The sequence below is a fragment of the Lissotriton helveticus genome, chromosome 12 (genome assembly GCF_964261635.1).
Source record: "Lissotriton helveticus chromosome 12, aLisHel1.1, whole genome shotgun sequence".
NCBI classification, from domain to species: domain Eukaryota; kingdom Metazoa; phylum Chordata; class Amphibia; order Caudata; family Salamandridae; genus Lissotriton; species Lissotriton helveticus.
In genome coordinates this window covers 445,296,675-445,312,864 of record NC_136073.1, presented here as the reverse complement: position 1 = coordinate 445,312,864, position 16,190 = coordinate 445,296,675, and the positions used below count along the sequence as shown (strand labels likewise).

The 16,190-nt window shown below is 40.2% G+C and overlaps 1 protein-coding gene across 1 annotated transcript in view; it reads right to left on the bottom strand.

Annotated features, from left to right (window-relative positions):
• SLC6A2 (solute carrier family 6 member 2) overlaps nt 1-16,190 on the bottom strand; it is a 1,355,875-nt gene that overhangs the window by 47,494 nt on the left and 1,292,191 nt on the right. The window contains exon 13 of the mRNA XM_078668346.1: nt 10,431-10,598. Within this exon, the coding sequence (XP_078524472.1) occupies nt 10,431-10,598 (168 nt within the window). The remainder of the gene's footprint in view (nt 1-10,430; nt 10,599-16,190) is intronic.

Genomic DNA, 16,190 nt, shown 5'->3' with positions numbered 1-16,190 from the left:
GAACACATACCCTATGATGCCGTTTAGAGTTGGAAAACCCTTTAGGAATTGTTTTTTTTCAGTCATTTTATGGCCCTGTTACTTCTGAGATCCTCTATAGCACTATATTTAGCTAGAATGGAATCTCTTTTTGGATCTTGGATTGCAAGACACAAAAGTGTTGGTTTTGTTGATGTCACCAAGACCGCAATGTGGTTCAGAAAATAATCTGGGTAGTGATTTAGTGTACTAGAAACTATTTGCATACCTCTATTAGAATCCTTAAGGTGTAAAATACATTTTAGCAGTAAGCCTATGTTAAACTTATGAATATGGCTTATGTGATGTATTTTGACCTGATGAGATTATGCTATTGATCATTCGTATCTATTATTTGTATTACTTGGTTTTTTTCTACCATCTCAAATATATATATTTTTAAAAGCCACTTGTGGCACCAGAAGAGCAATAACTTGTCACTGTGTAAAGCTGGATAGCAGTAAGCATTTTAACAGTGATGAATTTGACGTATTGTGGTTACAGGGTGGAAAGGGATTGTGGAAAAGGATAACCATATCACCCCCTTTGCACATGCGCTGTGCATGCATATTTATAGCAAGGTCAGGATGGAGGGCAACTAGTATTGCATATATTTTAGTTGAATTCATGAAAGGGACATTTAGAGCACCATATGCACAATTAAATATGTTTTGTTATAAATGGATCATATGCTTTCTAGACTCCCCTGCATTGTAATTGTGGAGAATTTGATCTTACCAGTCATAAATGGTTTTTGGGTATTAAGTTGTGGACTAATGAGTTTGGGAGAAGGGTGCTTAAGGGCCACTTCTGAGGAAATATTAGTGAAGTAAGTGAGTAGCTGTTGAAGTGAAAATAAGAAGGATGGAGATTATTGTGTCTAGAGGAAGCCATTAACCTGGGTAGGAAGAGGTATCAGTGGTTATCAGGAAAAACATGGCAAAGTCTAGTTGTTTACCAAATGCTGTGCATTGGGTATACTGTACAAAGTACTCCACAGAGTAATCATAAAACTGGTGCACCGCAAAGGGGCATCTTGATCAGACATGAGTGGGAGTCTGCTCCGCAATTAGACACACTTAGAATTTTGATGAAAGTGCAAGCAAATAGAGATACTACTAGGAAGCAAATAGAGATACTACCACGTAATGATTGTTAGCTAGGTAGGCAATACATTCTAACATTTTATATGTAAAACTTTGTGCAAATCGCGTGGACCACTTGGAAGAGCTAAAAACTCTATTCACAATAACATCATCATACATTTCATAAACAAAGGGCAACTATTTTATGATGCTTGCTAATTTTGGATGATTTTCAGGGATAAATGGATAGCACAATAGGAAAAATCAAGCAACCATCAACCAATTAGGTAATACCAATAACTGTCACACATCTGTATTATGTTTGCTGTATTTATCTTTGATTTTTTCATATTATCCTACCAGTGCTATGTCTATGAGGATGACAGGTGAAACCGTCTCCACATAGTATTAAATTACATACTATATTCAAACCCCCAACTCTAATTTCAAACACATTCATTCATAATGGAATAATAAAATGTATATATATTCAGTATGGCAATTTCTCTTTCTCCATTCCTGCTCACTGCATTTCCTATTAATATTCTCATCAAAGCAGCCTTCTATTTTCCCTTGTAGTATACTGTCTAGAAGCTACAATTTTTTTAACCTTACATTCACTCACAATTGTTTCCTAAATATACATTTATTTACTACAACCTAATTAACATACCAGTGAAAGCTCTTTTCTGTTCTCTCAGTTGTATTTCTATGTCTGTTAACTCCAGTTTTCATTTGAAATCTCCAGTGAGATATCCTCTAAACCTGATACCTACATAGTGGAAAAGTAGGTAAAATGGCTACCCCTCACTATATGCTCTTACTTAAGCTGCTCTAGTTAACAAATCACAGACTTCCTTTTATCTTTTTTTGATGTTATACCCCTTCTAAATGGTCAGTATTTTTCAACTCTTTCCTTCAAGAATCCTAATTAGGGGGCCGATTAGGATGGCGGTGAATCCGCATCCTCCGGGCCGGCGGAAGCCACCGCCGGCCTGGAGGATGCGGATTCACCGCCTTGGACGGCGGTGGGATCAGCGGCGGACGGCAAGTCCGTCCGCCGCTGATCCGTGGTGTGTGTACCCAAATATGGTGGCGCCAGCCATATTATGATGCAGGCGGAAACATGCTTTTCCACGGCGGCTTTTCTGCCATGGAAAAGCATGTGGTCTTTTGTGTTTGGGGGCCCATTGCGAGCCCCCAAGGTGTTGGGGGTTGGGGGGTGCACATGGGGTGTACCTATGGTACTCCCCTGCTTTGGCATGCACAAGGTGGCTGGACCACGCGGTGCCTGCCAAGTTGTGCATGCCAAAGTAAAACATGCATATTTTACATTGCGACGGGTGCTGCCCAAAGCAGCACCCGCCGCAATGTAAAATATACGGGATGTGACCGCCAGGGTGGCGGTCAAATCCTAATTGCTACGGAGGGACCGCCGTTGGTTTTTCAAGAATCTGCGCATCCACCCTGATGTTCAGCGCAAACACATCCCTCCCGCATAACTTTGCGGTGAGATTCACAGATTTACTCAGAGGGCCCTGCAACAGCTCCACCAATCTGTCGTGTGGCAAAAAAAAATCAATTTTCTGGCATTTTAATGCCTAGTCCACAGGCTTACCCCTCATTTTTCACATAGACAAGGGGCCAGGAAAGCTCTCATCTGACCCCTTCATTCACTATTCAAACATCTTTCCACCCCCGGGGACCATTTCCTGATAAAGAAAATGGCAGCTAAAACATTTCTGTGAAGGTGTGGCCAGCCAAACAGAATCTTACTTGGGCGCACGGGTCTGTGGATTCTCTGTGAGTAGACTCATGAGGGATCCATGTCCTGTGACATACAAATTAGGATTTTGGTAAATATCTATAAAATTACTTAACGGATTTACACCAAAAAACAAGCTACGTTTGTGACAAATCTGGTGTAATTTCGTTCATCAGTTCAGGCTGCAGTCATGTTCAAAATCCTCATGGGATTTAACATGGGGAAAATGTGTATTGGGACCCCCTTTTTCTCTGCCTCTTCTTGATGAATCATCCCAAAAGTTTCAACAGAGCAGAGCAGCTGTACTGACTGTTATTTTAATTTTGAAACCTTCGTGAAGATTTGTCAAACGGCACCAAAGTTATTGGCAAAACAAAAAAAAATTCCTATGGGAACTAGGTTCTAACTAAAACTACCTACGGCAAATGCCCGCCCCCTGTGCACATGATCACGTGATACTTTTAAGCATGGACATTGAAGACATACTAGTGCATAATCGTCTCATAATCGTCTCCAGTTAACTCAGGGCAGCAAATTACATACGTGTGTAAACATAAACTCTTGTGTTCGGCTTGAATGCCTTAAAAGACAGCACATTAACCCCAACTCTTCTCAAGAATTGTTGTGCAAGAATTGTTGTGCAAAAAAACGCAATAAATATTAGTGCAGTTTGTTTCAATTTTCCTCATGTTATAACATATGAATAAGTTAGCCTAACATTACAAATCAATTGAATTTATTATATATAAATATAGGTAATCTAATAAAACCATAAATATATGTGTTTCTTAAAAACAATTTATAACATTTTCTATGTCAGCTAAATAGTTTGATTTTATTAACACTTCCTTATCTATTTAAAACATGTTTTTACAAAATGCAATATTGCCACACAACCAACCATAATTCTTTGGAGTGATCGGTCTATTATATATTGCGAGAGTTAATATTACTGCATAAATGTAATGGGCTGCTCACTGTTAAAACAAACTGAGAGACTGCTTAAAGTGCTAGTGAATTTATAAAGTGCTCAAAGTGCAGAACCAATTTTTGCTCTTATAGAAAACATACACCAAAAAAAGATTTTTTACGCTTTTTTGTAATTTTTCTTTCTATTTTTAAAATTAAAATATTAAAATTTCTGAAAAGGGTAGGGGGCTCATTACTTATATCATGCATTCATACGATATTTACATTTTCTGTTTTTCTGAAAAGTTTTTCATTTTCTCATGCAATCTCTTAAAACGACTTGCATTATCCTATAGATAATGATTCAGATCTTCTGTGTTATTTAACCCATTAGGATTCTTGCTGTCTAACTCAAGTATCATTTGAGTTTCCAGCCTCCTTCGCAGTTTTTCCCTATCCTCACCTCTACGTAGGGGGGCTACTGCGTTTATAACAAAGTAGGACAGACAATTCAGATCATTGTTGTGTGTTGTTCTAAAATGTCTTGCCACTGGGTAAGCTACGTCGTTATTGACGATAGCCCTAAGATGCTGCAGTATTCTGACATGCACCTGCAGCTTTGTACTACCCACGTAACGAAGCCCACAGGTGCACGTCAGAACATATACTGCGTACTCAGTACGGCATCCATAATTTCCCTTAATAGCTATGCTCCTATTTGAAAATGGGGTGGTATAATGGGTCGTATTTACACCAAATCTACATGCTCTGCAAGATGAACACTTGAAGAATCCATTTCTCTGTTTTAGCCATGTCCCGTCAGATTTTATTTCCGGGCTCGATCTAACCAATTTATTTTTCATTGATTTCGCTCGTCTGAAAGTAATTGGAGGGAATTCTGGTAATCTGCTAGCAAGCACACCATCAGTTAGTACAATATATAATTTTTTTACTTAAAAAACAAAGGTTACATTAATCTTTTTATATGTATGTATGTATGTATGTATGTATGTATGTATATATATATATATATATATATATATATTTATTTTATTTTTATGTCACAGATAAAAACAAAGGTTAAAGTAACTTCACAGTTAGGAGACAATTTCTGGGACAATAAAATGTTTTAAATGTACAAAGCCACTGTAGTTCACCAGTTATAGTTATCTCAAGTAACTATAACTCGATGACCTATTTCCTCGATTACCTATTTATTTTCAACTTAACTCGCGCCCCCCATACAGTTTTCTAATCAATAATTCTATTGTATAAGTTGCAGTGATATTATCAATGATGTCATAGAAGATGTGTTGGTAATTAGATTAAAACTGCATGGTGAGGTCGAGAGTTATAGTTACCATAGGGTATGAGTTATTATTATTATTTATTTTTATATAGTGCAAATCACCAACCGGTCTCTAAGCGCTCCTAGAGAAAGTGAGCAGGTCACTAGAGCAGAAGTGACTAGCGGCATCGGATGCAGAGATTAAGCAGGTGTTAATGCCTCTCTAAAAAGGTTAGTCTTTAAGAGCTTCCTAAAGATAAGCAAAACAGGTTCCTTTCGTAAGTACTCAGGCAGATCATTCCAGACCTGTGGGATGAGGACAGAGAACACTCTTCCCCCTTTGGTTTTAAGGCTATACCTAGACGAGGCTAGCCTACAATCCTCAGATGAACGTAAAACCCGGCCGGGAACGTACTTGATCACACGGTCAACCAGTGCAATTTATGTAACAGAGGGGTGGCTTGTGTCCTCCTAGGAAGTCTAAAAATGAGCCTAGCTACATCATTTTGTACAACTTGTAGTCTCATGAGGAGCTTCTGGGGAAGGCCAAGGTAAAGGGCATTCCCATAGTCCAGTCGGGAGAGGACAGTGGCGAAAACAATCGACTACAGCGCAGATATGGAAAGGAGGGGAACAAGTCTCCGTAACTGCCTAAGTACACCCGTACAGATTCCCACAACCGAGGAGACCTGACAAGACATGGACAATCCTGAATCAATTTTCAGCCCCAGGCTTTTTACCACTGGGACTGGCACTGGGACCACTCCCAGTTCTGGGGGCGAGAAAAGGTAACACCAAGGGCTATTATTTGTTGGAAAAATAAGCACCTCGGTTTTATCCGGGTTTATTTTCAAGGAGTTGACTGCCATCCAATTTACAGTGAACCTGAGCAGATTTTTTACTGACTCCTGAGCCAGACAGGAGTTATTAAGCCGGACAAGAAGTTGAGTGTCGTTAGCATAATTAAAGACCTGGCAGTCCATAAGAGTCAAGGCCTCCACCAAGGGTTGCAAACAGATGTTAAAAAGAAGCGGAGATAATGCAGAGCCCTGAGGTATTCCGTAGGTCAGGGAACCTAGATCGACAGCTGCTCACCCAACTGAACTCTCTGAGTGCGATCCGACAGAAAAGATCTTAGCCATTGATGTCCTTACCCCTATATACCCAGATTCGTAAGACGGTCCAGCAGTATGTTATGGCTGACCGTGTTGAATGCTGCTGACAGATCTAATAAAATCAGGGCACTCGGCTGTTTACTATCCGCCCTAACTCTGAGCTCATCCAAAACGGACACCATCAGTAGCTCTGTGCTATGATGAGCTCTGAAGCCCGACTGTCTAGTATGGAGCAGTTGATGATCGTCTAGGTATCTTGCAAGAGTTTTCAGAACATGCTGCTCCAAGATCTTTGCTAGAAAGGGGAGCTGCGAGATAGGCCTATAGTTTTTTAAGGCTGAAGTATCCGCCCCAGGTTTTTTCAGCAGGGGGGGAACCCTTGCTTCCTTCAAATTAGTTATAGATAATTGAGTGAATTTTTAGTTTTTTTAAATATAAAGTACTATTTTATTACCACATGTAAAGATAGATTCTGTGTGCCAACCACTCGCAGACAGCCAACCACAGGCCAAGTAAAACTGGACACTCGTGTCCAAACTCCTCAGGTAGCCTTGCATGGCATTTACTCCTGCGTGCAACCTATCATTGCAGCGCCTCTCCCGAAAACAATTTGGCCTGGGGATGCGATCACCGGGGAATATTTTTTTTTAAGTGAAGAGGGTCCCATCACAGAGGGCCAAAACATATTACATTCAAAATTACATTCAGAAGGGAAGGGGGTGTGCAGTACCCCTTCATACTTGGCCCTAAGGACCCCCATCCGTCGTGGCTATACTTAACTTGAAGGCTATAGTAGCCTTGGAGATCTAGTATCCCAGGGCCTGTTGTCTTTGTAGCATGGGCCAAAAAACAAAACTCTGCAATTTTAAAGCTCCCTCCGAGTGAGAGCAGACATGTCAACCCTACCTGCGTTCCTGCTGGCAGCATGTCTGTTCTCACTCGGTGGAAGCTTTAAAAATGCTCCTTCCAGGTGGGAGCAGACATACGTTTCCCTGCCTGTGCTATTGCTGGCAGGAAAACAACTGTGACCCGAGGCTGGGATCCCAGGGACATAGTAATTGAGTTAACACTGTAGGACGGGGGCCCCAGGCCTTGTACAGGCTCAGGTAGGGGGGATGCGTGCCCCCTTTCCTTTGAAGTTGAAGTTAAGTTTAGCTCTGATGGGGGTGATGGGGCCCCTGGGGCCTATTAAAGCTTGGAGAGGGAATGTGCTCACCTCGCTCCTCATTGTAATCGAATTTGCCCGAAGGGATGTGGTTTCCAGGGCCTCCAAGAGGCCCTATGCCCCCCTACCCAAGAGAATACCCCAGTGACCCGGCAGAAGGTTTAAAAGTAGAGTTGTTTAACAACAAATTGCAGTAGATTCAGGGATCCTTCACGTTTTTGTAGCAACATTTTACAGAATGTTTTTGGCTCTACGTAGGGTCCCTCTAGGACCCCACTACCACCATAAGGTGTCAGGGTATCCCTACCCTGCCCTCTTATGTCTTTTTTAAAACTTTTTTAGGGCTCAGGAGTGAATCCTAAGCTGGCTGCCACCACATTGTTATTGATGTGGTGCGGCCAATCAGATCTCATCTTGAGATCTGTACCCCCACAGATTCTCCGAATGTGAAATATACAAAATATTTGAGCCTACTTAACGGATTTACACTAAATCATAAAAAGCACTCTTTCTGGACCAAGAGCAAGGTTTCTGCCAACTTTTATGAAAACCTTTACAGGCACTTGGACTGTAGCTGTGTCTTAAGTTCCTATAGAAAAATGAATGGGAAAACATGTTTTGGGACCCCCTTTTCTCAGCCCGCACTTGACGGATTGCCCCTAAGATCTCCAGGAAGGAGCTGAGGTGGAAGAACATTTTTGGGGAACATTTCGTGAAGATTCTTCAAATGGTGCCAAAGTCATTGGCAAACTAAAATATGATTATCTGTGGAAAAGTGGTTGTAAGTATAACTGTCCAGTGGCAAAGCATGTACTTTCCATGCCCTCGAGGACCTGTACACTTCATCTATTGTATCCTGTGACACACTATTAGGTGATGAGGCTGACTAAGTGAACCCAGTTACCACCCACCTTTGGTGCATCATTGTAGTGCAATACCTGAATTACAATTGTTTATAGTTTACAGTACCTTATTCCAAAGGGATGGCCAGAAATACAGCTATTTGCTCTAATCTTTGACTTCTGCAACACTGTTCTAATCTTCTGCTTGCCTCAAAGGAGTCAGACGAGAAATTACTGTTGCCCTTTCTACAATGTCCGAATGAGTTTATTGGGATGTTCATGAGGCAGATGCTGTGCGCTTCAGAGAATGGTTTGGTTCTGCGGAAATGAGGTGTATGGAAAATGGTGTCCCAGGCAAGGTTCCCATGCTACTTTCTCTTCTAAAACTCCACCCTCCCCAGGATAGTTTTGGCTAGCAATATCCTCCTATGGTACAGCCCCATCGCCCATTCAACAAGTGCTATCTTGCTTCAGACCTACGCATCTTGAACAGAATATGGATGGAAACTTGTAATCAGTGAATTAAGAAGTACAAAATTCAAGAGACTCTAGCAATGAGTTTTCAAGAGCAAACATGATGTATCATTCCCTGATCCATTCAGGCTTTATAAGGTGTTCAAAGATTTTTCAGGACACTAAAAGCCTGGCAAAAAACCACCAACCCCACCCCCAAGAAACTGTGCAAGAGGAACATTAGAGCACATCAATCTACACCTTCCCCCACCCTCTTGCCTAATGTATTGAGTCTAAAGTCACTGGAATTGTTGAGATTGGCTTCGAACAACTTCACTGTTCATTTTTTATCCCAGCTGTTTTTGATAATTTACTAATGCCAGAGCATTTGCTTTTGGCTTGCTCACATCCTTTTAAACTCTATCCATAGATCTAAATCCGTTATTAGCTTGAGCTATTCACACTTTCGGCCTGATCCGTTGAACGGCATATTAATTCATTTCCATTTTCTTTCTGAACTGCCTTTATGTGTGTTACCTTTGCCCTTCCCGTCTCCCCAGCCTTTCTATGAGATCTGGGTGTTGCATTGGTCAGTAGTTGCACTGGGGTCACAGTACCTCTACAACCTGACATAGACTGATTCTCATGCATATGCACGCCTAAGATTAACTTTAGGCAGATTTCCTTTCACAGACAATGAAGGAACCAATGAGCAATGTTCAAAACCTATTTGCCAAATTGCTGCAGTAGTAGAAGTGGCCTGTGTTTTTCATCGTATGCCACTCTGCAGAAAACTGTTCACTTTAATCACAGCCTATGATGATCATGTTTTTTTCTTGCAAAAACCCAGTCCCATATCGTTTTCACTTATTTATACTTGTTGATAATGAATCCTTATTAGTACCTTATTCACGCAAAGGCACAGTTGTGTTGTAAGCAGTAAATATACATGCAAAAAACTGATAACGTTTAAACATATTTGGGGACTCATTTGCCATTCTTGGCATGAGGATTAATTGCATTATTGTGCATGATGGTGGTTTGAAAAATATGATTAGCTCACACATAAAAAGACTGGTCTGGCTAACCAGACCTCTAGTAAGCTCCTGTGCTGGTAAGTGGTAATATAACACTCTAATCTCTCGCAATGTCACAGCCTGTTTTCATTTGTATGTCTTCAAAGGCAAAGCTTTACAATTGAATGAACAGACACACTATACGCCAGTATAAATTCCTTACAGTGGGAAAGAGACATCTTTTTGATAACTCTATGTTCCACGTGGTAAACAAAAACTAAATGAAACATTTTTTGTCTATAAACTGGAAACTTCTTAAACCTCTAGCAGTAAAACATAAAGGGCATTAGATAGTGATAGACACGTTGTTTTTTTATTAAGAAATATCTATTTGATGTATTGAACTCAATAAACAAAAGATTGTGTATTTCAGTAATAATTCAACGTTTTTAGGACTCCCATGGAGACTAATAGACTCGAGGTTTTCTGTCATAGTTTTCATAAAGAAGATATGTCATGTAGTTCTGAACAATGCATGTACTGCATTCTTAAGCAATGTTTAGGTCTATTACTTTCTACATTTACTAGAGAAATAGTTATACAGGGACGTTAATATCCAATTATATTTGATTAAATACAGATTTGTATTTAAGGACATAGGTTGATTTCAAGTCTTTAACTGGTTGAATGGGGAAGTGAAGTCATAGGGGACATCAGTCTGCAAATAGATTCATCATTAACAATTCACAAAATGGGCTAATGAACCAAACTCACCTCTTTAAAGCTTCCACGTACAGTGAGAAACTTGTAGATGATATAAGCAGGCACTAGTATCATTGATGACATTGCTATTCCCCATCCAATCCGATTTGCCCAAAGAGGGTACGTGTATTCATCATATGTCAATGGTTTAAAAGTGATGATGCTCACTATCACCACAAACTAAAGAGAAAAAACAGTAGTTTCTCATTCTGGAAATAAATGAGCAACATTTAAATACCATGTATCGATCGGTTAAGAGGCATAACAAAATCAAATCTTTAACAGGATAATGAAAATGTATTGAAGAACTTTACATTGATATTTTTACCTATTCCAGCAGATAATTTCCTTATGAACGTCAAATCCCAGCATCTCAATTCAAAGATATTTTCACTTATTTCCAGTATTTTGGTTTGAGGTTCATTGTATGGCCTCACCTCTTCTCAATGTTCTGTGGCAATGTAGACATATAAAAATATCGAAATACAGAACCAACATGCATAACATTCTACGCACCATGAGAGTATGAGCTTGGAAGCTATATCAAAGGATGCCATGCCATACTGCTGAATTCCCCTACATTCATGGAAACATGATTAACGAAAGACTGACAATTTTATCTACTGTGTCAATGTGCTTTCAGCACATTTTTAAGTCATTAGGCAGTGGTCATCAATCTGTGGAGATGCCCAGAGAAGTGTGAACCCTTGAAAAGATAGACAATCTTTCACTTTTCACATATCAGTTCTTAAAAAACATTAGCGGTGGCCATTTGCAGTGGTCCAATTAATCTTCATTTACCCAATGAGGGCTCATCAAAAAAAATTAAGATCGTTTTCTTAGAAGCCCCATGTAACCTCCAGTTTTATTACGCCATTTCAAAAACAAAGGCTATCCTGACCAGCTATTTGAAAATTAACAGGAATGAAGTGTTGGTATAAATTAATGAAAGGAAGTTTAAAGAATGAGGACAAAATCCTAATCCTATTATTACAATCAAAGTATGGCTGCAAATAATAGGTTATCATGTGAAAATGTAGTAATGCCTCTTTCACCAACCAAATATGCAAGCATCACTTTAGACATTCACTTTTAAAACTATATATCATTTTCATACGACTATTTAGCTGTGTCACCACAACTTTTTTACCACTAAATAGGTAGAACAAAAAATTCCAAGATTAACCTTCAAAATGCTGACGACATTAAATACTCAAAATAAAAAAACATACTTCATAGGATGGTAAACAGTTACTTTTCAATTAAGGCTAGAACTAGTGTTTAATTTGAGTCTGTGGTTTCAGGAGCTTGGCACCTGCAATTAATTTTCAACACCAGCACTAATGCCAGTCTGCTACATGGTGTTGCTGGCTGTCCAATTTTGAACTCCCCACATCAACAGTATGTGATAGTACAATATATGTTAAAAATAAAAATATACTTGCTGCCCATGCTATTCTTATACCTTTGGGTGGCCTGGAATAGACTGAGTTGTCCTACTTGTGGGAGTGCGATGGTTAGTCGTTGTGTTGGAACTGTCATTGGCAGCGCTTGTCAGGATATGAGCCAGGTGGCGCCTACCTAGACTTTGGAATCATGGTACTGCAACTCCCAGAAGTCAAAGGAGAAATGCGTATTTATTTCACCTGCGCACATCTTTCACTGCCAGACGCCCGCATGGCGGGCTCCTCGCAGGGCTTCCCTTTTCTCTGGGCCTTGCTGTTAGTTCCATTTTCCTGGATAGGAAAACAAGGGTTTCCTGATCGGGTGGTGAACAGTTATTCCACCCAGCCCTTGCTCCACAGACCAGCTTTGGAATTTCGGAGCTGCTCAGTGTGAGTGCTGTGAATTCCTCTGCTTACGCCTCGCAGCCTCGATGAATGGTCTCCCATTTTGTTTCCTCCTCCCTACAAAACTGCATTCCAAGGAGATATTGGGAAGGCGGTTATTCCAGTCTCTCGTCAGGCACCGAGCAGTGGTAAGAGATATTATCATCCCAGGTGCTCCACTCTGAACTGCCGGTTCCTCTTTGGGACTATATTTCTACCAGGTAGGAGTAAGGATTTGATTCCTTTCTTGGGGTTTGTGTTGTTTATCATTTGCTTCAATAGTTAGTGGCCTAACTGGATTATGGAGATACCCTACCTGACAAGCTGTATTTTGGTTGATGTTCTCTGCGAATTTGTACTTTGGATTAATAACCCTTGGCTATCCAGCGGATATATAACTTACTTCTTCTTTGACTTTTGGATTTAATGCAAGACAATGGAATAATTGCTCTGTCCTTCTTTATTTGATTTTCTTGGATTGGCTCCTATTTTTGGTTTCCTGGTTTTTTTTATATGGTATGTTTCATTGTGTTTCCTTAATGGGAAGTGGAATAAAGGGGCGATAGGAAGAAAGAGGACTTTCTATCCTAGGAATATGCCAACAGGAGTGAGAGTACCCATTACTGTCATATGTTGTGAGAAATTATACAACTGTTTGTGATTCAGGTATGGCTCAGTCGTGGCACGATTATATGAGTGTATGGTTACTTTTTGAATTGTGTTTCATGGTCTTTTGTCTCTCCTACAGGACTCCCATTCCCATTCCCAGCTGTTCCTTCCCTATTCCCTTCCCTTGCTTGATCATCCAAATACTCTGTGTGTATTATCTGATTTGGAAATGTCAAGAGGTGGATATCTTACTGCATCGCCAGGATTCTGAGGAGTGCTTTATGGGGTTACGGTAACCCTGACAGAATTACTCACCCAAGTATATATACTCCTCCCGATCCCGGTGATCCACTGAGATGGTTTCATTAGAGGACGTGCTTCACACACTAGCATTTGTACAACAAGAATTGGTTATGTCCAGAGCAGAAACGGCAGCCCTAAGAGAAAAGGTTGAGAAGCTAACCCGAAACCCGTTTGATGACATTGAGGGTGATCCTCAATGTCACAAATTCAAGTGAATGTTCCTCTGCCCATACCATTAGCTAGCCCCGAGCATTATTCTGATGATCCCCTCAAAATACAAATGTTTTTGACTGAGGTCCTGTTGCATTTTTCATGCAAACCTGCTTCCTTTCCCACTAACCACTCTAGGATAGGATTTGCTAATTCTTATATGGTAGGGGATGGCGCCAACTGGGCAGTGCCTTTAGTAAAAAATAATGATCCTGTCCTTTTGGATTGGAATACTTTTCAAAGAGAATTTGAAAGGGTGTTTGACGGAAGAGCTGCTACTGTTAGTGCATATTAAGAACTGTTGGACTTACGTCAGGGAAAAAATGACCTATCTCACCTCTTTCAACCGTTTGGTAGCCGAAACAGCTTGGCTGGAAGACACAAGAATGTCCCTGTATTATCAAGGTCTTAGGGATGACATGAAGGATATATTGGCACAGATAGACTCACAACCGTCAAATTGTATGGATTTAATAAACTTGATGCTGAGATTGGATCATAGGTTGGCAGAAAGAAAGGGAGACAGACCGTATGCACATTCTGACCTAGAAGAATCCTGCCCATTGGTGAGTCAGGTGCAGAGTCAATGGAAGTAGAAGCCATTTGGGTTCCATTGACCTTGGAAGAAAGAGAAAATCGCAGAGCACACAAATTGTGCATGTATTGTGGTAAGAGCGGACACTTCGTGAGCGACTGTCCTGCAAACATATGATTCTTTCTCTTCCCAGAAGAGAGTAGCCGCTTCAGTTTTGCAGAAAAAGGTTGAAACAGTGGACTCAGAGAAGGAGTCACATTTGACTACGATGGTTAACCCGAGTTGGACTCTCCTTTCCCTAGCGTGCACTAAGACGAAATATACTGAATCTCACATATTGGTTCCCATGAAACTAGGCTTTCACCATATACAATACCAATTCTGAGTAATGATTGATTCCGGGGCCACTGGTAACTTCATTGATTAGGGATTGGTACAAAGGTTGGAACTGCCTAGCGTTCCTCGAGGAACTCCTGAAATCGTGTTGGCTGTGGATGGCAAGCCTTTGAAATCAGGTCCCATCACTCACATACAGTCAGTACAATTAACGGTAGCAGATGAAACACAGGAAAACGTTGAGCATATTACATTGAGTATTATAGAGGCACCCCAATATTTCAGTCATTCTGAGTATGCCTTGGTTATGGCGGCATGACCCAACCATAGACTGGAAGCAGAAAACCGTGAGGTTTTTGTCTGAGGAATGCAAAAGGCTTTGTTTACGAAACACAACTTCTCCTGTACAGTCCTTGGTTCTCCCTTTTTGTATTGCCACAGTGGCAGAGAAAGAGGTGGTGTTACCCTTGGTCTTTGAGCAGTATCTGAAGGTTTTTTGTGAACAACAGGTGGAAATGCTCCCTCCCCATAGGGAATACGATTGTCAGATTGACTTAGTGCCAAGTGCCACGTTACCCACTTGTAGAGTGTATGCTCTGTCTGAACCAGAAACCAGACATTTGCGGGAATACTTGGACCACTTCTTTTTTTATTAGGTCTCTTGTCGATACAGTAAAATGAGAATAGAATAATTTCCCTCCTACTTGACTCATATTATTTCCACTGCTTTCCAACATTGTCTTCAGCTCCTTCCATATAAAGGGCAGAAACATATCATCTTACTTTAAGTAAGCAGGAAAAAATTGAAGTGAAACCCTACATGTACAAACCTCAATAGTTAAATATTTCTACTTATGAAAAACATGAAATGTATTCCTCTGACAGGATTGAGATGGAAGAAAGTATTTGTTAAGCAAGCTCTTTGGGTACCGCCATCTAAAATGCTACTTTTTGGATGAGGATAGTTATATCTGGAGGCTGGTCTTCTGCTGCAGTTGTCCTTGCCAGGGATCCCATTACTCCTTTTAACAATTAGCTTCAAGAGTCAGGTAATTTTTTTATGAAAAATAAACATAGTTTCCCAATTGAGAAGACATTTGTTAAACAAACAGGGAAGTTGTTCATTAGGTGCATCTTTCGTCCTGAGGGGAATTTATTAGAATTTTCCGAATGTAAGTACTTTTCACAACAAGAAACATCTTTATGCAAATTTAATATTTTATCATCAAGAAGCACAGGAGTGCTTTACCAACTAAAGCTTTTTGCAGCAGACATATCTCGGATATGAACACCTCTACAAAGAGTATTGTGTGATATCTGGCGGGCGAACAAGATTACCAAAACTAGGATATAATGGATTGAGAAGATGGAGTGGCAGATAGTAAAGTTATTTTTTGATAACATTTATTTATACATACTGACAAACTAGAAGTGAGATGCCTAAAATCACCCAAAAAATTCCAAAATTAACCCAGGTCTCTGCACTGAAGACAAGCAAGTAAGCCACTAGTCCTTCAATAGTTTATTCCCTAAATCAGGCACCAACACTTTTAGCAAAGGGGTCATTCTAATGTGAACAGGTAGCGTGAGGAGTTTCCCTCTAGTGTCAGAGAGATTTATAGTTCACATTAGAAATTAGCTATCACAAATGTTCCCCTTGTAAAATAAACTTGCCAGATTGTTCAATTGAATCCAAAACAGGTATTCTCCAATGTGAAAGTATAAAAAAATCAGGAAGAGGTGGGTATCAGCAGTAGCTTCTCTTAGTCAGTAAAGCAAAGATCCTTAGTGTGTCAGCTTTCTTCCATTAATTGAGAAAAATATTTTCAAACTGACCATCTCTGGAAGTGTACAGATGGCAAAATTGTTACATTAGTTGCTAAGATAATTGATGTGGTATAATAAATCAGATATAATGTGGAGAATGCTGAAGAGATATACTTCTGGAAC